Genomic DNA, 23268 nt, shown 5'->3' with positions numbered 1-23268 from the left:
TATAAAAGTGGTAAGACACAAAGTGGATAAATGCTTTAGCAACCTTTATACACAACAGGTAACAGACCAGAGACATATATACGCTGTATCTGGATCAAGTGCATGAATGAGATTAAAAAAAAAAGTCTTTGGAAAGCTGTAGGTCGTTTCTGAGAGTCAGTACTTGTTTTTAGCCTCCAGGTATCATTGGTGAAACCATGTTGAATGTAGGTTTCAAGAGGCTGCACTTTTATTACGGTTTGTTATGGTTGATGCAAAACAGTGTTAACTAATTGATAAATGAATGTACAGCTGCATACAGAAATGTATATATTTGCTCTCGAATACTGTGTTAAATTGATCCACTGCGATTTCCAGCCAGGTACAAGAACAGCCACCAGCCATTAAACCCTAAAACATTCACTAAATGTCAAGCCTGTTCAATAATCAAGTCCTTGGTGGATAGTTTGTTCACTACATAGAAGCCATGTAAAGAAAAGCTTCAACGGTCATACATTCATTGTAAATTGTATATATGTTTTAAAGGCATAACATAAATAGAGTATAATAGTTGCATAGCCTGAAATGTATCATGTGGTTTCTTAATAGGTTTGAGATAGTGTTGCGAACGGTTCATAATTGTGTATATAGTTCTGCCTGATGTGGTTTAATCACAATAACAGTACAAATAACCCATTATATTTGTTCTCACATACAGTAAAGAGGATTCTTGTATGAACCATATCATGATCCAATGGAATCCACTACATGAGAGAAACAAAGTAACATTCTTTTACAGATGATTTGAACAAAGTAACTTCAAGTGCAACATTTAAGAAGGTCCTTAAAGGTGAAAATGGTCATACTTGTAGAAAAAAGACCGGGTTTTTGCTTTGTGGCCAATGTTCTTTATAGCTGTCAGAAAACATATGAACAAAAATCAGGCTATTTTTGCAGTCATTGAATCAAAATGGTTACTTGTACCAAGAACTCCAATGCTTTGTTTGCATTATTGCTATAAATGTGTGTTATTAGAGTTATTTCTCAATTGTTTCGTCCATTGTTGTAAGCATACAGTGTTGTGGGCCAATAAATGATTCCTGAGTTAACAGGACACATCTGGTATTGAGACTGTCACGTCTTTTGAAAACAGGTCAGAGGTTTATCATAAAGACGTTTCCACACACGAGCTGTTCCTGTGGAAGGATCTGTGATTGGGACAGCTCTCATTGCAATGGACGATAAGCACCGGGAAGTACAGTGCATCCTGGTAGGGCGGTGGGTCTTCCTCGTCAACATTGATCTGTCCGGACAGGCATCGCGTGTTCTCGCTGGGGCTTTCGGGTTCATCCATACTGACGCTCCCGCTTCTCCAGAAGCAGCTGCGGCGGGAACCGTACAGTCTTCCCAAGGAGAAGCGACTCCCGCTGAAGGGGATCCGCGGACTGCCGTTGCAGATGCTGAGAGCGCTTCGGGAGAACACAGAGGAGCTGCTGATGGCACGATGGCAGCGTTCACAGTTCTGTCTGACGCCTCCTGAACGTTGTGCCAGATCCATCAGACCCGCTTCGGAGTAGCTGGGCACCAGCTGCTGGTTGGAGCGAATGTGCCACTCTAATTCGGTGCTGTCGATGGTGTTGACCCTTGGGATGCGTCTACAGTAAGGTCTCTCGTCGCAGGGCGTCACAGGTATGTAGTCGGCACCAAAGAGCTTTTCCACACGGTAATGTACATAAGCCGTGCGGTACTCCGTCAGCACCCGTAACGGCCAGGATAAGGTAATAAACGCCGCTGTCCAGAAGACGTAGTTGGAGATGTACCAAGGATGGTGGTCGGGGTTGGAGAAGGCAATCATGTACTCCTTGAAGTCTACGTTTTTCAGGTGCATCCCCTCCCGAGCTTCCATATAATCGTCCAGTCCTTCGTTGTCGGTGAAGAACCTTGCACGTTGGGTCAAATAAGAGTTTTCGGACTCCACGTTGGCGAAGCTAAAGCACTTGGTGAACCTCAGTTTGGTGATGGCTGACTTTTCCAGATCAGCTAGCTGCTTGGAGACATCTTTAACTCCACAGTGGCTGTAGTCGAACTCCGCCTCGGCTACGTGTGTGTTCACCCTCTCGTGATACACCTGTGTGGTTGTGTACGCGTCGCCGTTGCGGTACCTCGTGACTTGCCGCGTCCGCCGAACGTAGTGGTAGCTGATCGCCTTCCACCAGATGCACGGCTTGGCCTGCTGCATCCTCTGGACTCTTTCGTAAATCCCCTCCACGTGCACTTTATACTGAAGCTCATTTTTGGCATGGCAGTGCCAGCACTCCACCAGGTATATGACATAAAGCATGATGAGGAAGGCCAGGGGGATGTAGATGTAGCCATCAGAGCAGGGACTGTCATGATACATCATGGACTTCCCTTTGTAGGCACTGTCAAAGGTCAGCCGTGTGACCTTGGTGACGTGGCACCACACCATGGCTCCCATGCAGCCGTACATGAGCAGAGACAGCAGCAGGCATTTCCAGAACACCTCTCTGCACATGGACTTGCTCAGTGACTGTTTCACAGGCCTCTGCTGCTTGTCAACCACAAAAAAAAAAACAAACAAAGAAATGTAGATGAGTTAAAAAGGACATTGAAAAGGCAAGTACAGTGAATTGTGCAAATGCAATGTCATGCATGTGCAAGATTTGCACAAATGTATTCCTTTACTAGATAATATTTGTGCAATATCGTGCCAAGAGCAGCACATATCTAATGGCCATTAGTGGTTGGCCAGTATATTTCTGTCAGCATATAGAGATGAATGAGAAAATGCTTCTGCATACAAATTCCATTATAAAGCATCTTAAATGTTCATACATCCAGCATGTCAGATGCATGCTTGATATATAAACACTGAAGATGGATTACAATGGACTAAAAAGTTTTTTTTTTTTTTTTTTTTTTAATGCACGAGTTCACTTTTTTTTGTCAGATCTGTCTTCTGTACATGTTTTTGTAAACTGTGTACATCTCTTTGGTATTTTATTGAATCTTAAACTTTTCATTTTTGAATCTAAATTGTTTGCTGTTCCAAGTTTTTTTTTTTTTTTTTTTTTTTTTTTTCTAGACCTTTTTTTTTTTTACTTTGATCATTTTACCTTTTGGGAAAAACTTTTTTTTTTTTTTTTTTTTTTTTGCACCTGTGTATATCTTAAATAAAACATTCCTCTCATTGAATCTTGGACTGTAGGCTTCCCTATTTAAAATAAATAAATCTAATTTATTTTTGTGTTCAAATTCAAATATATTGCTTGAAATGAAACAATTATTTTAAACAATATAATGGAAAATGTTCATTATATATATATTGTTGAAACAAGCCTGTGTTGCTTTGCTGGTCACCTATCTTGTAATTAGCTCACTGTAAAGGCTTTTTTGCATGCTTTTCAGTTTTCACACTTTTAAGACCAGCATGCCAGGCAGCAAACCATTTTATGTTGGTTTAGTCTGCTCAGCTACACCTACAATAATCTCCCAAATGTTCAGATTATCATTCATCAATATCAGTGGTTGAATATGTGATCAACCAGCATTTTCTGGCATAGCTTCAGGTGTCATACTGTGTGTCGTTTGATATGTAGTATCATGCATTAGTGGATTTTACTTCTATTGCTTACAATAACAAAGACTGGCTGCCTGTTAATTGATCAAGCCAATCTCTGTCCATGCATTCTCACTGAAGTGATGTCTATACATAAAAGTGCATGCTACCATGATGTGACTGAACATCGATGCTCATGTTTACGTTTTTGTTCCACTTATCACGAGCTATTCAAGAATCGTCATGACAGCAAAATGAAAACAGCGTCATTTATTGAGTACCTCCTCTCTAGTGCCGTCTGGGTCGTCCTCGAACACAGTGGTGGTGCTGCTCTCACTGGCTGTCGCAGCGGATGCTGGAGGGGACATGGCTGGAACAATGATGGGGTGTGGACCACCTCAAGCTCTCCCCAGACTCCTCAGCATCCAGTAATCACGAACGCTCTCCAATGCAACCAGTGCTTTTAAATCAGTCTGTCCATTCCGTCATGCATTTTGAAATTGAATTTCATCGCTTAATCCTGTTTGCAAAAACACCTGCGATTTGATTAGGGAATTTGTGCACCGTATGCGCGCACATGCATCTTTTGAATTACTAATAACGATCGTTAATATGCTTATATTATCATATTGTAATCATATCAAAAGCATGCATTGGAAATCTCACTGATGCGGATTCACAGAGCGTCTGATTAGCCGCCATACCTCCTGTACAATAACGCGAGCGTGAGACGCGTTTCTGACGCCATTAATGACAGGATGTGGTCTATGCCGCTCAAACTGGGTCCTTTGGCGAGGATTTGCAATTCCAAATAGTTAATGTTAAGAGCTGGATATTGTCGTTCCCGCAGGGAGAGGTTGAGGGGTGGGGAGGATGATGAGGAGGAGGATGATGGTGGTGCTCGGTGAAGCTCCTGACAGCAGATGTCGACAAACGAGCGCAAAGCTAAATCACACGCTTCTTGTGGAATCCGCACATGCAATCAAATAAATATTATATGCACTACTAAAAAAAAAAAAAAAAAAAAAATCATCAATGCAACAATTTCAAATTAATGCAAGCTATTTTACACTACCAATTTTAATTTAGTTAATTGGTAAGTAAGACCGAGTTTCAGTTTCATAAAACCATGGTAGTATTGCACACGTTACATAGATATCGATATAATACCCTTCATTTTTTTAATGATTGCTGTAATTGTGTCTGTGGTGATTTGTTCATGTTTGATGCAATGTAAGGAAGGTGAAACGACAAAATGCTTTCTGACTAATTCAGATTCAGCACCGCGGACAGCGACACACGGCGGCAGTTTAAAGCGGGGGTGAAATGCTCGTTTTCACTCAATATCATGTTAATCTTGAGTACCTATAGAGTAGTACTGCATCCTTCATAACTCCAAAAAGTCTTTAGTTTTATTATATTCATAAGAGAAAGATAGTCTGTACCGATGTTTCCCGGAAAAACACGAGCGCCTAGAGGCGTGACGTGTGGGCGGAGCTAAAGAATCACGAGCGCGAGTAGGATTTTGTGTTGAGCGAGTCTGGAAGCTGTGACACAGATCCAGAGGCTGAAATTTAACAAGAGCAGCATCAGCAAAGGCTTCTCTATGTGGTATGTACTGAAACTATATATTTGCTTAGCGGTTTTGGAAAATGACTAAGTTCCACTTTGTCGTCTTTTTTTTTTTTTTTTTTTTTAAGCTGTACATGTGAAAAGTGCAGTTTGATGACAACATCGCATGTTGTTTACTTGATGTGCTTACGCGCCGATAGCTAAGTTAATAACACAGAGATATTTGAAGCAGTTTTACTCACCACCTGCGGTTCCAACACACGATCGTGACCCTTTTTCGTTGGGACTGCATTATCCTTAAGAAATAAACGATGTGCAAATCCGGCGTCAAACTGGGCCTTGTTTGTAAAACAAGCATCTTCGAAATGCAGGGAACAAACACAAACACTTGCACAACTCCGTTGATGCTCTGTAAAAATAAACTCCATCCACTAGTCCCTTAATGCTGTTTCTCTTTTGGTAATCTGTGCAGGGTTGTTTGCCCTGGCAACCAAAAACACACTTCTTTTGTGACATTTGGCGACGCTCTCGCTCTGATCAGTGAAGTCTGTTGTGCTCTCAGTGCTCTGCTATACAGGAGCGCGCGCTCTTCCGGCAGAAGTGCCTCAGGACCCATATAAGGAAATTCCGCTCCATCTAACGTCACACAGAGCCATACTCGAAAAAAAACTTTCCTAAACTTGTGACAAACCGGAAGGAGTATTTTTGGAACAGAAATACTCCTTCAAACGTACAACTTAATTTTTGAAACTTTGTCCATGTTTAGCATGGGAATCCAACTCTTTAACAGTGTAAAAAACTCAGTATGCATGAAATAGCATTTCACCCCCCCCCCCCCCCCCTTTTAATACCGATGGGGCGGAGAGTCAGAGCTCGCGGGTTTGTTTATAGCAGGGACAGAGAGGAAAAAATAAAAAAAAAGGGTGTGCGAGACGAACAGATATTTTTCTGAGTTAATTTGTGAGTTAGTAGTGCACAAACCAGTGTGTAGATTGTGTTTTATGGTTGTTTACACAACAACCGGTGAGAGTGACAAGCTGCATATTGCGAAACGGGAGGAATTTCTGCACGAAGTTCAGTGACTGTTTACTTTTGTGTTACTGCTAATATTAACGATCAGATAAATTTAAGTATAGGCTGTAGTCCGTTCATTTCAAGTGAATGACATTTTCTAGCTAAAGTTTGACTAGCTCAGTTGAACTGTTTGAGGCTATATATATACAGTTTTGACAGTTTTTTCTTTTTAAAAAGAGAGACATTTTATGTTGAAGGTTTAAAAAATAACAATCATATTCTTATTTCATTTTCTTATTTCACTGGAGATAGTAATTTCTTTGAGTAAATAATTGAGATATATTTTCCTAAAATCTTGTGTTGTGTTACTTTATTACTGAAAGAGGTAATCATTTGTTCGAGTAGAGACATATACCGACACAGGAGTAAAATCTTTATTAAAACTATAACTTAAGAACTGTGAATTCATAAGTTAGTTATAAAAACAATTCTGGTGTGCACTGTAAAAGAGAGATCCAAGATAACATTTAAAACTGAGTTAATCAGGGTTAAAACACATGTGATAAATACCTTAAAAGAACCCAAAAGCCCTGCCCTCAATAATATCCAGTCTGAGGGGAGCGCTGCATATTCTTTCAGTTGTACCCTCTTGAGCACTAAAGACTTCAGCTGTCTAGTAGGCTAATGACATTCATTTATCAGATGATCAGTTTTTGGAATGTTCAATGATTTACAGTTGGGATATTTTCCCCCAATCATCTTAAAGGCAAAATGTCTCAAGTTTCCGAATTCACACAGGGCTTTTTAACTTTGGATATAAATGTAATCTATGGGACTCAGAAATAGTGTTAATTATTATTGAAAAGCTACCAGCTCGTACTTCTTACTGCTATAAATAATTCAACAGCCAACAGCTCAGGAGTTGTATGTATAAGTTGCCAAATGTCCACCAGAGAGCGCTATAGTCTTTCTATTATTTCAATGTTTGTGTCCCCATCCTCTGTTAGTAGTAGTGATCCAGCTTTATTTATAGTGACATATAATATAACCTTTTATATATATGTATATATATATATATATATATATATATATATATATATATATATATATATATATATATATATATATATATATATATATATATATATATATATTTGTTATACCTGGATAACTTTGCTTTGACATCAAATTAATTTTTTCTTGCCATTTATTTTGATTTAATAAAAAGGCATCCCTCAATCACAAGCAGCTGCATATGTTGAATTATTTCTAAATGTATTATATCAAACATGTTGGTCATAGATGGGTTATATGGGTCATAATCCATGTTGGTTTTATGAGTTTCTAAGGACTGAAGTACACAAAAAGCATGCAAGAAGCAGAAACAGGCCAAGTTAACACATTTACAGGAAGATTAAAAAAAATATGTATTTTTGTAACATCTGATGTTTTGGATTCTGAATCTCTGTGACGATGAGATGGGATGAACACAGTTTGTTAGAATCACAGACAAGATATCTGGAGGAAATCTGCAGAAAAGATCCTGATCTGAGCAGCTTGACTTCTGCTTACTGAAGGATTCTGATGTTTAAACGAAATGAGTTTCTTTACTCACTTGATCATAAATACAGATCATTGAGCCTTTCAGTGGTTCTGTGTTTTCCTCATTTATTCAAGCTACCGCTAAGTTGCCTGTGATTTTGTCACAATGGGAACAAGCATCAAAACAAATCTCTGAAAATCAGCTTTGAAGTCATATTTATGTGTGATATGATGTAACTTATTAATCAAATGTTTTATGCAGAAGATTCCACATGACAAAAATATACTAGAGAAGACATATGACTATAAATATCCACTGCGGTTAAATGTAATATTTTGTTGCTGGACACGACTGACCTTTGCAAAGTCTATGTTTGATGCTGATCTACAGAAGTGCAAGATCGCCAGCCGCCTCACATTTCAGACCTTTAATTAGCTGTCTGACATGGGGTTTGACTGCTTGTTTGCTGGGCTCGACTCTGTATTTCTGGCACAGAGTTGATGCAGTGAAATTATTTTCTTTCACCAGGGAATGTTTTCTTCAGCTCTATCAGATCAGTGTCTACAAGGCGTGTAAAAGCAATAGTTCACTAATACATTTTCAATATGCTCACCCTCAGTCCATCCATGATGTAGATGAGTTTCCTTCTTCATCAGATTTGGAGAAATGTAGCATTGCATCAGTGTCTCATCAATTGATGCTCTGCAGTGAATGGGTGCCGTCAGAATGAGAGTCTGATAGAAACATCACAATAATCCACAGCACTCCAGTCTCATCTGGAGAAGATAAAAGCTGCATGTTTGTGTGAAACAAACCCATCGAGAAGATGTTTTTAACTTCAAACTGTTGCTTCTGGCTTCCTCCGGTGATAAAGTGGTCAGATCTGAATCAGGAAGGAAATCAAGCACTGTTTACACAGCTCTAAACAGATATCTGTGTGAATTTTGATGTGAGAGACAACAAAAGGTGCACTTTTTCACTGGAGCAAGCATTATTACGGATTATGGACTCATATTTTAGCTGGAAGCAACAGTTTGAAGTTGAAAATATCTTAATGATGGATTTCTTTCTTACAAACACGCAGCTTTTGACATCTCAAGACATTTACTGATGGATTATTGTGATGTTTTGTCAGCTGTTTGGACTCTCATTCTGACGGCACCCATTCACTGCAGAGCATCCATTGATGAGCAAGTGATGCAATGCTACATTTCTTCATATCTGATGAAGAACAAACTCATCTACTGTACATCTTGGATGGCCTGAGGGGGAGTAAATTGTCTGCAAATGTTCTTTTTTGTGTGAAATATTTATTTAATTTGTCATAATTAAAGCTGCAGTAGGTAACTTTTGTAAAAAAAAAGTTTTTGTTGAACCTGTCATTATGTCCTGACAGTAGAATATGAGACAGATAATCTGTGAAAAAATCAAGCTCCTCTGGCTCCTCCCAGTGTCCTATTGCCATTTGCAGAAATACATCACTCCGTTAAGAAACAACCAATCAGAGCTGCGCTCCGTAACTTTGTTTGTGTTCAAAATGTAGAAAAATGTATATAATAAGCGAGTACACCATGAATCCATTTTCCAAACCGTGTTTTTAGCTTGTCCTGAATCACTAGGGTGCACCTATAATAAGTGTTTATATTCGGACTATTTTAGATTGCTTCGGGGGTACCGCGGCGGAGTAACCCAGTACCTTTGTGATTCTTCATAGACATAAACAGAGAGAAGTAGTTCCGGCTACGATGTTCTTCCGCAAGACGCAAGCAGTTCTGTTTATTAACAGCTAGAGCGTCAAAAGTTACCGACTGCAGCTTTAATTTGATCTCCAAACAATTTCAATTTGATTTGGGGATTAAATTATTCCCTAATATGTTAATATTCAGTAGCAGTTGCAAAACCGCCATGTATAAAATAATTTTTGGCTTTTCTACATTATATGCAGCTCACACTTTCATTGTGCAGTATCTGTCTCCAATAACCCTCAGTTGTTTTTATTGTATTTTCTTCTTTTTTTTTCATAACACGAACCCATCCAAGCCCTTGCACATTATTCAAATTGAATTCTTGAATTAACATACAAATTAAATAATGTTTTTCTCTCTTTTTTTTTATTGACAGTGACTTTGTAACAAGAACACTATTGAAGTTTCCTTCTGAAATGCCTCGTCTCACACCCAAGATAATAATCTCAACGTCAGGTGGAAACTTCTCTGCCACGCAACAGTGACTGTGAAATTAACTCGCAGCGCATCAGGTAATCTGCATCAGGAGAATAGATGATGGACCTGTACCTCTGAAAATGAAGATCTGGGGCTGAGATACGACCTGGAAGTGTTTTTAGAAGATTCACCCAATTAGAAAAGGGTAGGTTTACTCTCTTCAAGGTTTGAATTGTTATGGAAGGCAGTTAATCAATAATACTGCAGTGAATGCAACAATAGTAATACATTCACAGCGGTGCTCTCTTGATCCACACTGAATTCCCTGTGATAACGCAGACGAGAAAGGTTTGCCTGTATTGAATTGAAATAGATTGGTACATAATACAGTTTGGAGATTTGTATTAAAAAAAAAAAAAAAAAAAATTCCCTATGAAATCTGACGTGTTGTGTATTTGTACGTTTTTGTTTTAGGAGTCATAGACTGCGATGGTGTTGTGGGATCTCACTGATGTCAGGTGGGTAACCTCATCTCAATTGCTTTGCAGTTCCCATGGAAACAGGGCACTTCATGGTTTTCGGAGATGCTGTAAAATGAGCTTCCCTAAACTTTCAGATCCTTTGGTGATGCCTGTAACAGAGACGCTTTCATGCTTTCTTAATGTTAATGGTGTTTTCATTTTTCATTTTGTTTTATACTTAAGGTTCTTTATTGGAATATGTGGTTCCATAAATAACTTTTTAAGGGATAATTCACCCAAGAATGAAAATCCTGTCATTAATTACACGTTCTAAACCTGTGAGGCCTTCGTTCATCTTCTGAACACAAATTAGGATATTTCTGATATTTCTGACACATTCAAGAACAAGAAAGGGAGTAAGGAAATTATTACAATAGTTCATGTGATGTCAGTGGTTTAGCCGTAATTTTATGAAGCTAGGACAATACTTTCTGTGTGCAAAGAAAATTAAAATAAACACTTTATTTATCAGTTCTTCTCTTCTGTGTCAATCTCCGCCGCCATTCATGAGAGTACCATGTTTTTTTGCACAAAAAGTTATCCCGTAGCTTTATAAAATTACGGCTTCAGTTGCATTGTGGAGTGCAATTATTATTTTTATTTTATTTTTTTATTTTGTTTTTTTAATTTAATTTTAATTTAAATTTATTTTAATTTAAATTTATTTTAATTTAAATTTATTTTAATTTAAATTTATTTTAATTTAAATTTATTTTAATTTAAATTTATTTTAATTTAAATTTATTTTAATTTAAATTTATTTTAATTTAAATTTATTTTAATTTAAATTTATTTTAATTTAAATTTATTTTAATTTAAATTTATTTTAATTTAAATTTATTTTAATTTAAATTTATTTTAATTTTAATTTATTTTATTTTATTTTTATTTTATTTATTTTTTTATTTTTTTATTTTATTTTATTTTTTTATTTTATTTATTTATTTATTTATTTATTTTTTTATTATTATTATTATTTTTAATAGTTTAAATAAATAATCCTGAGCCCATCAAATGAAAGATGAGCTGAAATTACACACTTTACCTTGAAAGCAAACATTTCAAGGAATCTGTTAGAAGTGCCATCTATTTCCCCCAGCAGAGACCAGAGAATCGGTCAGGTCATGTAACTGCTGTTTTTACAGAGCAAAGCAATTGCTCCACCAGGGCAAAAAATTGGGCTGGTGAGAGCTGAACGCGTAGCTGCAAATGGACAGAGAGCGTGAAGAAGCACGGAGCCAGTGAAATGCTTCGGCTGAAGCTGAAGTGGAACGGGACTTGTTGGGCTGCATGTACAGATAACACACACACTAATAGTCCCACTTCACTGTTTGATACTGGGGATTTGCATTAGGCTGAGATTACTGTGAAGCCTCTGTCTGTGTGTGCTGAGCACCATATGGGCTTTCTAGCTTTTGGCCCAAGCTCTGAGATGAGCAAATCACCGGCTGTGTTTGGTTCATGATATGAGCAGGACAGAGCACTTAACAAAAGGTAGTGACTAGTTACCTGACTGCATTTCCAAATAAAACTAGTACAGTTTACTAACATATAGAACTGCATAAGTGTTTTTAATATTATTTTGTTCACACCGGTAAGTCAAGCATCAAACACATTCAACTATATTGTCTTTGTCATATGTAAGTTAGTTCTATTCTAGAGAATCAGTGAGATTAATCTAAATAAATAAATAAATAAATAATTCAAATTTTGAGAATAAGGGTATTTTTAATGTTTTTGAAAGATGCTCACCAAGGTTGCTTTATTTGTTGAAAAAAATATATTGTATATTATCTCTGTTTAAATTATATTTTGTTATATATATATTTTTTTTTTAATCAGAGACAGATATTTTTTTAATTAATTAATTTATTATTATTATTATTAGTTTTTTATGTCATTACATTGTTAAGAGTGTAAAAAAAAACTGTTTAAAAAAATATATATTTTATTAATATGTTATGGTATGTCCTCTGTAAAGGACAGCAGGACTCAATAAATAATAATAATAATAATAATAATAATAATAATGACACGAATGAAATTGAAAGGGCAAAAACAATAATTCATCGATACATTTTTAGGTTTCAGGATTTTTTTATTCCAACCTTTGTTTAAAGATGAATCTCAATTAATGAAAGATATAACAGGATGATTTGATATACCATTTTGCTTTATGCAGTGTGTGTGTAAAATTGCCTGAAGAGGGTTTTCCTATTATATACAATGTGTGTCATATGTGCTACAATGTGTAAATATGGTGTATCTAGTTTGCATATTAATGTGTTCTTGGGGTAAAATGTAATGAAAAAGAAGTGTAATAATGGGAGTAACAATTGAAAAAAAAAAAAAAATTTTTAATATTTCAAAGGATTATTGAAATATAATTTATTTCCCTATTAATTTGTTGAGTCTTGCAAAATACATAATAAACATGCTTTTAGTCCTGGTGTCCTCTATAGTGGACATATGTGGAATCAATATCCTCATAACAGAAAGTCACAAAACATTTTCCCGAGATGTTGATTTTGGACAAAAAGTAAAAAAAAAAAAAATTCAGATTTAAATTGTAATTATAAAATATAATCAAATTTCCATAAGAGTGTTACATTCGATCACTAAATTAATGTCAGCCATTTTTAAAGACCAAGCAGAGGGAGTGGTCATGGGGAAACGTCCGAACTTAAAACTCAGAAAAATTCACTGAAATATGAGGTTAATATGTTTTTATTCCAGGATTATTTGATGAAGTACATCAGGCCTATATTGTGCAGTGTTAGGGGATCTCGAGTCACAAATTTTATAAAGGTGATATATGTGAAACTAGATATATATATATATATAAAAAAGAACATTGTTAATCCGATCCTGATAGCACACGTACATCACCAAGACGTCTATTTGATGTCTGCAAGACGTATTTTTTAGAGTGTGTGCTTATCTGCAATATGTCCATAGGATGTGTCCTTTCAGATGTAAAGGAGACTTTTAGAAGATGTTTATAAAACTGACATCATGCAGAAATACCTCTGATTCACCCAAATGTAAAAATTGGTCAAGCACAGTTGTCTGAACAAAATTTCATATTAAACATTTTATTCTTTTAGTTCATCATTAATGAATTGTGTTTTCCTGTATTTTTTTTTTTTTTTTTTTTTTAAAGACTCTGACTTCAAACTTTTGTATTTGTCGTGTGTGTACGCTTTTAATTAGATGCGAATGTAATCAATTACAAGGCGGGTTATTTACAGTTAGTGTAAATAAGCACTCCATTAAAGAAACCCCCGGACCTCACTCATTTTCAAAGCCTTTTGCTTTGACATGGCTTTCCCCATTTAATGCAGTTCAGTTGATTTGTTACAGTCTGTATTGGGAAAAGGGCTATATAAAATGCGACTTGAGTTTCTGCAGATAAGGAATTAATTTCAGTACAAATAGTTTTAATTGCACCTTACAAATATATACTTTTACGTAGATGGCACTGCCTTTGTTTGAACTGGATGCTGCACGTATGGTTTAAAGCAACGACTTACTACAAATTGAAAACAGATTTGTAATGGGTGGACTATCAAGGCACATTGGGAAACACTTAATTGTGATGCAAGGAGAAGTAAAACGGTTCACTTTAACTTAACCAATTTGGAAAGTAAAAGGTTTAGTTCACAGCATAAGGTGCATAGAAAATATCTAGTGTTCAAGTGGAAAGCTTTGGGTGGACACATCGATTGGCAGAAACTTATAGCATCATGGGCAATAAATTATACTTCTTTCAACTGCTTCAGGCCACCGGTTTCTTTAAAGAAAGAAAACTTGCCCACAAACTGAACTACTCTAGAAAGAGAAGCGACAGTAGGACAACCAAATCCCACACATTTACAGCAAAAATCCAAATTGGTTTAGCTACACAAGATCAGAAGCAAGAATAGGTTCTTCCATTTATTGAAAGCCAGCAATAAGTATTACCCCCCCATTTATTGGGGTCCACCTAAAGTCTTCTGTCGCCCTTGAACCATTACAGGACCGAGGGAGGCATTGCCTTCCCAATGAACACCTATTGAAAAAGGCAAATACCCAAGTCAAGTAGAGCACATGAAGTGTCAGAAGCGATCTTAAAGCAGCTACCTACCCCCAATAGGAGCATCACGTCCCCCTTCAGGACCACATGTTGAGTCACAGCAAGCACAAACCTGGTGGTTCCCATCAGCAGCAAGCCACCTGCAACAAGAACAATCAGACACGGCAGCTTCATCGTGTTCTTAAGCAGCATGAACATACCCGTTGGAAAAGGAACAGGATTTGTGGAGAGCGTCACTGGGTGCAGAAGCAAGAGTGGCCTTCACGGTACACGTTATGTAGATCTGCAAGAGACACCAGTAAGGGTTCACAAAACCAGAGCAGATGGGAAGAGGACTCAGATTCAGTCAATCTAGTACGTACAGAAGGACTGGATCCTCCCTGGAACATGAAAGCCTCCAGCTGGAACCGGATCTTGTCTTCCTGGGTCCGAGGCAAGAAGTGGGAGCTGGAAGCCGTAGCCTTGGCATCCACAAGACACCTGATAAAGAGTGGGTGACAATTCAGTGAATCAAGTCAACAGACCTTAGCCTAATTCTCAGGGACAAAGTGGGTAGAGCAGCTCAAGAAATGTGGGTCCATGCACCCGGTCACTGTAAACTGGGCGGTCACCATAGTTAACATCCTCCACATAATAAGGTCTAACTTCCTTACTGGAGAAAAATACCACATTGATCTGCCACCCACAGTCTTCATGTGATGGACTCCGCTAGCTTTTGCCTGCATCTAAGACTTGATGCCCAAATGCAGGTTTACAACCAGTTGCCCACGTCATGGTTTATGGGTTTAACACTGTAAGAGTTCATAGATCAAACCAATTCCTAGCCAGAACAGATGACTGTGGGCAACATTAGCCATTAGAGTGCACACAGGTCCAAGCTTCAACCTAAAATAGAACGGCCAGGGACTTCTGCCATACGCTTTATATTTTAAGCTTGCATACCATTTAGTATGACAAGATGAACATTGGGATATTCATTCTCAGCGATACCAAGAAGAGCTTAACCTATGGTCACTTGACTCAACTTAATGCTCTTGAATCAAGTCCTCACTGAACAAACTTAATCAGCTCTAGAGAATCTAGTGACAGGACTTTACCCATGATTCTCAATGAAGGAATATCTCGGAACAGAAGTCACATCAGGTACTTGGGTGGCCACACAGCGGTCCACAAACACACGCAGGGGGACGTGGTTGTACACCTTCACAGATGCCTCAATATTAATAATGTCACCCAAGTAGTAAACATTTGAAGGCCTCTGATAGGCCCAGTCATCTGCAAGAGGAAAGAACAGCTTAGGCACGGCATCATTCACAAGGCTTAAGATCTAAAGAAACTACACAAACCCAGCATGAGGTTCATGGAGAACACCAAAACGTCCTGGCCAACCTCCGTTGAAGCATAAGGAACCCAAGTTGGCCTCAAAGCATCACTGCTCACATTATGGAGCCTGTAGTTCAAGGAGATACCAAATAAACAGTTTTCTGGTTACAACACCATAAGACACTGCTTAAGACATCCAGTCAGTCGCTTACCTTTGATAGTGGCATTGAACGCCAACAACTGCACCCTCAGTACGAGTAATCGGCGTGCCAGCAAATGCCACTGGGGTGTAGGTAACAGCAAAGGTGTAGACTAGCTCATCCGCAGTCATCTGTAAGAGACGGAAGTGGTTACCAAATGGGTTCGGTTCAACTACACTGAAGGATCAAAAGTAGTTTTTAGTAGCCATGCCATAGAACTACTTTCAGTTCCCCAAATCAGATTTCAGAAACTGAAAAGGTTCTGTGGAGTTTTAATGTTCAACTAACAATTGACACCAATGAAGAAGCTTTGTTTTTATTGGTTAATCCAGTAAGACGTAACGGTTCTTACCATCAGTACACTATTGCAGTCCTGTAGTGCATATTCGAGGATGAGCACCCCAGAGGCAGAGTCCTCACCAACAACAGGACAGCCTCCCATAGACAAACCAGATGGCTGGATCAGTTGACCATTGCTGAACATATCCTTCTTCACCTCCACATGAACCCGGTCCTCACTGCATTGAACAGCCACACTACTGGGAGTCACAGGTTTCCTCAACTGGAAGTTCACCGCCAACTCACGTTGCACCTCTGGAACGACGGGAAACTTCCAGGACAAAGGCTTGACTGGACCCTGCAACAGCTGCTTCTCCTGAAGACCAAGAGGGTCTTGTGAAAACTTTCTGTAGTCAAGACTCGGAAGCTGAGAAGCCTTTTGGTAAGGATTCAAGAACCCTTGAGAAGAAAGATCAGGAACTCTGGAAGCTGAAGCTGATTGCGGCTTTCTGCTGCTTGGACTTTGACGGTGTTTCCAACTTCCCAATGCACTCTTCAGATCAAAAGCCACAATCACAACCAACACTAACACACCTTGCAAGAACCCCATCCTAACAAACTCTGGCACAATGCTACAATACACATCAGTGTTGGCTTTGCTATTTAGTAGAGCTTTGAATTAAGGTGGCTCCTCCCCTTTCAGCTTAATTGATTAACTTTGATTCTCCTCTGGGCTTGTAGAGTTTATTCATCCCAAATTTAGAAAAGTCAAGAACATCACTACCCAATAGAAAGCTAAATGTGAATCTGAGAACCTATTTTACAAACCACCCTTATGAAAGGAAAATATATTTACCAATATATTTCTTAAAATATATTGTGATATATTTTAATATATTATTTCCCCTTTTTATTTTCTAATATTTGAATACATTTAATAATATATTGATGATACATATATTATAGAATATATTGCAAAATATACAAATGATTGCCGCTTTCAATATATTGCAATATATTGGAAAAAATAAATATATATAAGAGTATATGCCTAATATATTACATTATATTTTCCAATATACTGCAATATATTTTTGTTTCATAAGGGCAACTCCTAATGTTTATCTCATTAAAATGTTTACAAATGTATAAAACTGATTAAAAGTTCAGATAAATAGCACATAGAAAGGTTTGCAGAGATCGAATTGAAATGCATTGAATTAAATTTTTCCCAGGTGTATCCTGTGCAATATATGATACAGCTACTTTTTCATGAGTGTGTCTGTATTCACTTAAGATTTTAAAAAGCATATTTGGAAGAACGTGAATGTGCTTTCTTTCTTTCTTTTTCCAGAAGGGGAATACTGCTTAAAAAAAAAAAAATAAATAAATAAATAAATTCCGAGATCAAACAAGACTCTGAAAGAACACTGTTCAGTTTGAAGTGGAGTATTCAAAGACTTCACCTGAGAGCCTCAGCCTTCAACTAACAGGCCAGTGATATATATATATTTTTTCCTGAGTATAAAAACTTATAAATCAGATGGAGTTTGACTCCAGAGACAATTAAGGCAGCAGTAAGTACTGTATATGGAAACACAGCGCATAAAGAGCTGTGATAAAAGCCTGAGGAGCCGAGGGAAAAACAGTAAAATATTATTACCATTTAAAACAGCAAATTTTCTATGTGAATATCTGTTAAAATGTAATTTGTTTCTGTGATGCTCCGCTGTATTTTCAGCATCATTCCTCCAGTCTTCAGTGTCACATGATCTTCAGAAATCAGAATAATATGATGATTTGCTGCTCAAGAAACACTTCTGATTATTATCATTGTTGAAAACATTTATGCTGCGCAATATTTTTGTGGAAACCTGATACGTTTTATTTTTCAGGATTTTCGGATGAATAGAATGTTCAAAAGAACGGCATTTATGTAGAATAGAAATATTTTGTAACAAACATCTTTCAAGATAAATTGAATGTGTTCTTGCTGAATAAAAGTATCAAAGTAAAAAAAAAACGGTACTCTTAAAAGTCTATGCTTATAGGATTTACTTTGAAAGCATTTTCACTCAGAAACTGATATTAAATTTGACAAATAATTATGGAGAAACAGCAAGTAACACATTGATTTAAAAATGTCTGAAATAGTATTTTCTTTAAAAAAAAATTAACTTAGTAGTTTCTTCTACATTAATTTAAATGTTTAAATCCTGATGTTTTCAAGATACAATTGTGTAATTTATTAGAAAATAGTTTCTAGATCAAATTTCTTTAGTGTACAGCACCCTTTCCCCATGTAACATTTAAATTTGAATGTTTTTTTTTTTAATCTTAAAATTTATTCAACCACTCATGTACATACAGTATTATTATAAGTGTTTATGTATGCACATATGAGAAGCCTATATTTAAGCCTTTAAACTGCGCTGTCAAACTGAGGATGGAGAATATTTGCATCTAAAAGCTGTAGCTCACATGCGCTCGCTCAGGTACAGTACATTTCCAGAATCCTGATGATTGAATGGCCTGAAAATGAAGATGTATTGTGGATGCAGTCTCTCTCTTGCTGATGTTGTCGCGTGCGCCGTCACTCGTGCAGATCAGGAGAGATGGTTGAGCTGGAGCACATGGCTTTATTAGATTGCTCGGCACAGGGAAAGTGAAATGTGGGCTAATTGTAAAAGAACAAGACTAATTTCCACTTTATATAGGCCCCAGCGGGGGGCACGGTTTGATCTCACAGATACCTGACTTCACTGACAATAGCAGGAGCAGTCGAGCGTCCCCGGAGGCTTTGGTTCTTTTTTTTTTTTGGGTCCTTCACTGACAAGCTTCTTTAAAAGTACAGTTTTATCAGAGGAATAGCTCACCCAGAAATTAACAATTGCTCTCACCTTCAGGCCACCCGAGATGTAGATGAATTTGTTTCTACATCAGATTTGGAGAAATTTTGCATTGCATCAGTGTCTCATCAACGGATGCTCTTCAGTGGATGGGTGCCGTCAGAATGAGAGTCCAAACAGCTGATAAAAACATCACAATAATACACAGCACTCCAGTCCAGCAGTTAACATCTTAAGAACACAAAAGCTGTATATTTATAAGAAACAAATTCATCATTAAGCCATTTTTAACTTCTAACCATTGCTTCTTGCCAGGGGCGGATTTACCGGGGTGGCATAGGGTGGCAAATGCCACCCTAAAAGAAAGCCACCCCAGTTGGCAGCAATGAATTAAAGGTTATGGCCAATTTGAGCGGAATCTTTCGTGATGCATGATCATGCTTCTAATTCCCGAACTGACTCAAATGATTCGAGAACCCGCTTTGAACTCTCGAATTGATTCAAATGATCCGCGAAGCCGCTCCGAACTCCCGAACTGATTCAAATGATTTGCGATCCCCAAACTGACTCAAATGATTCGCGAACCCCAAACTGACTCACATGATCCGCGAACCCGCTCCGAACTCCCAAACTGATTCAAATGATTTGCGATCCCCAAACTGACTCAAATGATTCGCGAACCCGATCCGAACTCCCAAACTGATTCAAATGATTTGCGATCCCCAAACTGACTCAAATGATTCGCGAACCCGATCCGAACTCCCGAACTGACTCAAATGATTCGCGATCCGCATTACTGACTCAAATGATTCGCGATCCCGCTCCGAACTCCCGAACTGACTCAATCTGCCCAGGGCACCAACACCCTGAAGGGGGCACCTCCATCCCAGTCGCTCCAAAAAACGTCAGTAGCATTTGTGGACCTATAGTCATATAAACAACCAGGGCCGTGCACAGACCTTTTGAGGGGCATGTGCTGAAACCAAAAAAGGGCACCCCCTCCCTTTTTATTATATCAAGATTATTTAGTAAGCCAGCATAAAAGGAAGAAATGGTCACATCTTCATGACAAATTCAATAACACAAAATAATAGTCTCAAAAGCTTTAGATTTATTCAAGATAATAACAACCATAATAATAATATAAGATAATTAGATAATATATATTATCTATAGATAATATAGACTCCCTCTTTTTTTAAATTGCATTTATATAGAAAAAAAATACTTGACTCATACATAAACATGTTAACCAAATAATACAAATTAGCTTATAAAACTTATAAAACCAAAATCTTTTTTTATTGAACTTTATCTACTTTTTTTATGAACTTTGCAAAGAAAAAAAAATTATATATTCTCTTTTTTAGCTATTCTGTTTGGTTTTATAAGCTAATTTGTATTATTTGGTTAACATGATTATGAATGACATTGAGAAGAGGGGAAGGTGAGCAATGAATTAAGTATTTTTGACAAACTTTTTTGAAATATAATTTAAGTAATTATGTCCAACTCAATTCCAGATTACAAGAAACTATAGCCATATCGTTATTATAACATATCCAATATGTATCCGCCTAACTGGCAAAAATTTGATACTGTGGTGGACCAGGGATGTTGGTCTCTTGAAGGTCTCTTATTCACTACACTTTCCCTAAAATAAGCCAGCAATGAAAAAATAAATAAAAACAGTGTGAAAAGTACAGTTGCAGTGAAAAGCATTTCTGAAGGATCACGTGACACTGAAGAGTACTGAACTGGAGTAATGATGCTGAAAATTCAGCTTTGATCACAAAAATAAATTACATTTTAAAATATATTCAAATAGAAAATAGTTATTTAAAATTTTACATATAAAATAAATATTACACAATATAACTGTTTTTGCTGTATTTTGGATCAAATAAATGAAGCCTTGGAATGAATCATGAATTACATTCTGCATTATAAACTATAAAGATTTCACAGTGATCTTCTGTCTTTTTTTTTAGTTACTACTACATTACTGTAGTAAAACCATGTTTTACTACATTTTATACATGTGAGGACAAGCGGAGAGTATACCATAACATGATTAGCCTAAATGTTAATAAATTAAGTGTATCAGCAATCATAAATCAAAGAAGAAATTTCTTAGAAATATGTTATCTAGGTGACGAGGATCACTCGTCGCTTTGTGTAAGTTCCAGTACGAAACAGCGCAGGGGCGCACATGATTTTCCGATGGTAAAAACAAATTATATGTTGTTGTATCACTTACCAATATATTTAGTTTTTGACCAGCAAATGTGTGCAAATGTGAATTTTTTTTCGTCATTAAAACGGCGACGGCACCTGCCGCTGCCGGTGTCCTGACATTTTATCCTACCGTGTCAGATTTTCCTACCCTGGTTTACTGCGCACGCGCACATCAATATCGCGTCCTTTGTCACATCACATTTTCATCTAATGTTACAAACTAGTTTTTGTAGCTATATAGACGGAGCGCTCGGTTTTTCCTGTGGTAAAATGCATTTGGCCAAAATCGCATTTTATAAAAGATGAAATGCTACTGTATGCACAGGCTATTTAAGTGTTGGCTATGTATTGGCTATGACTAGATGGCAAATGCTAGCCCTCTCTCTCAGGCGATGTCCCACATGTCTCAGTCAGTCAGACAGACATCCAATAAATAAAATATGAGCCTTTATAGACAATTGTTTAGTAGTACTTATTCAAACAAGAAGATATTTATTTACCCTTCGCAAAACTTTGTTTAGCTCAGCTGTTGTCTACTGTGCGGCTGCTGTGGAACCTAAGTTGAATGAGGGGGCGGAGTTATCAGCTTACTGACAGTTTGAGGATCGAAAAAGATTTTAAGAACTTTCATTTGCGAAATATTTGTAAAACAGAAAGACAGACGTAAAAGGTTACCAATAGCATTGATTTAAAAAAAAAAAAAAAAAAAAATTAAAATAAAGGGCACTTCGGAGTGTAAGGGCAAAAAGGGCATGTGCTCTGCACAGGTTGTGCCCTACCTGTGCACGTGCCTGTAAACAACTGTAATTGTTCATGTAGGTGTCAGCTATAATGCACAATTGAATTAAATGTTTGATATTTATTAAAATAATCTGTAAATCATATGTAGATTATGCTATTTGCTTAGTAAAATGTACTTAAAAGATATACTAAAGCATTATTTTAAAGGAAGTTTTCATAGAAGTTTTAATTTAAACTTGCCAAAACAATAACACCATATTTTTCAAAAACAATTTCTAAAAGTACATTTGTATTTGTGCCTATAATGTTTATTTATTTATTATTATTGTCAGATAATAAAACCTATGCTTCAGGGATCATATTCATATAACATCTAAGTCTAAATCTAGCTCTTGACTGGATGAGTTAGATGATGATTAACACTAAACTGTAGAAAATCAGTTGAGTCTCCCCAGCTGGAATTGGCTGTTAAAATCTTGTGCTTCTCTTAATAAATTGACATATTGATAACTAAAGTAATTTCTAGAAACACAGAATGACCCACATCAGTGGTTTAATCAGCTTGATGTTTCACTGATGTACAGTGGTGTGTAATAGTGGCTGTAAAGGTTGTGATGTTCACTCAGTGTCTGTGTGCATCTTCTGTGAATCATATGTTAATGCTCATGTTTGCCGCTGGCGCCGTGTGAGGATTTCAACAGGGCAGTCATGTGCAATGGCACAAAAACAGAACATTTCATTTCTAGTGCATGAACAAACACACCTGTGAAAACACTGAGATGAGCCTTGAATGAAGAGATCTGCTGTTGTGCCCTACAAAATAAGTCACTTGTACAATTTAGTACCATGTTTTTTAATCATGCTGACATGATCGCTTTCTGTCATTAATTCAATGTTCAAAACGCGGTAAGAATTGGAATTATTGAGTCTCTTCTGCTCAAAAAGACTGCATTTATTTGATAAAAAAACTGCAAAATATTATCATCATTTAATCATTTAATCATCTTTTTCTTTCTGTCATCAATAATTTTTGTTAATATTTTGATTCAAATTTTTTGATTGAAGTAGATTTTCGTGAAACGTTGCATTGTTCAACAAACTGAAAATAAGTCCAGCCTAGATTTATTTTTATTTGTTTTAGTAATTTTGTTGTGTTTTGTCATTTTTATTAGATTTTTTTTTTTTATGTCTA

General features: G+C 36.9%; 2 protein-coding genes across 2 annotated transcripts in view; both read right to left on the bottom strand.

Moving 5' to 3' along the window:
- Positions 1-4540, bottom strand: part of LOC128031823 (transmembrane protein 151B-like) — a 4667-nt gene extending 127 nt beyond the window's left edge. Inside the window, exons 1-2 of the mRNA XM_052620285.1 lie at positions 3841-4540; positions 1-2548 (exon numbers count right to left, since the gene is read on the bottom strand). The exon at positions 1-2548 is cut by the window's left edge and continues 127 nt beyond it. Of these exons, the coding sequence (XP_052476245.1) occupies positions 1145-2548; positions 3841-3927 (1491 nt within the window). The 5' untranslated portion in view covers positions 3928-4540 and the 3' untranslated portion in view covers positions 1-1144. The remainder of the gene's footprint in view (positions 2549-3840) is intronic.
- A 9754-nt stretch (positions 4541-14294) lies between these two features.
- Positions 14295-16894, bottom strand: LOC128031830 (zona pellucida sperm-binding protein 3-like). Its single transcript, XM_052620311.1, has 8 exons — positions 16322-16894; positions 15982-16100; positions 15793-15896; positions 15544-15721; positions 14809-14926; positions 14647-14729; positions 14498-14586; positions 14295-14422 (listed from the first exon to the last, which is right to left on the bottom strand). Exons 1-8 carry the CDS (start codon positions 16856-16858, stop codon positions 14343-14345), a joined length of 1308 nt encoding a protein of 435 aa, XP_052476271.1. The 5' UTR covers positions 16859-16894; the 3' UTR covers positions 14295-14342.
- Between the last annotated feature and the right edge of the window lie 6374 nt (positions 16895-23268).

The sequence above is a fragment of the Carassius gibelio genome, chromosome A17 (assembly GCF_023724105.1).
Source record: "Carassius gibelio isolate Cgi1373 ecotype wild population from Czech Republic chromosome A17, carGib1.2-hapl.c, whole genome shotgun sequence".
NCBI classification, from domain to species: domain Eukaryota; kingdom Metazoa; phylum Chordata; class Actinopteri; order Cypriniformes; family Cyprinidae; genus Carassius; species Carassius gibelio.
Note: the sequence above shows the minus strand (reverse complement) of the source record. Positions and strands in the feature narration are given on the sequence as shown.

Bases quoted from the DNA above. Each gene is read 5' to 3' on its own strand.
- LOC128031830 (XM_052620311.1), bottom strand. From the start codon at position 16,858: ATGGGGTTCTTGCAAGGTGTGTTAGTGTTGGTTGTGATTGTGGCTTTT. The intron at 15,897-15,981 runs GTAAGCGACTGA...CTTGAACTACAG, and splicing joins GTTCAATGCCACTATCAAAG to GCTCCATAATGTGAGCAGTG. The intron at 14,423-14,497 runs GTAGGTAGCTGC...CTTTTTCAATAG, and splicing joins ACGTGATGCTCCTATTGGGG to GTGTTCATTGGGAAGGCAAT.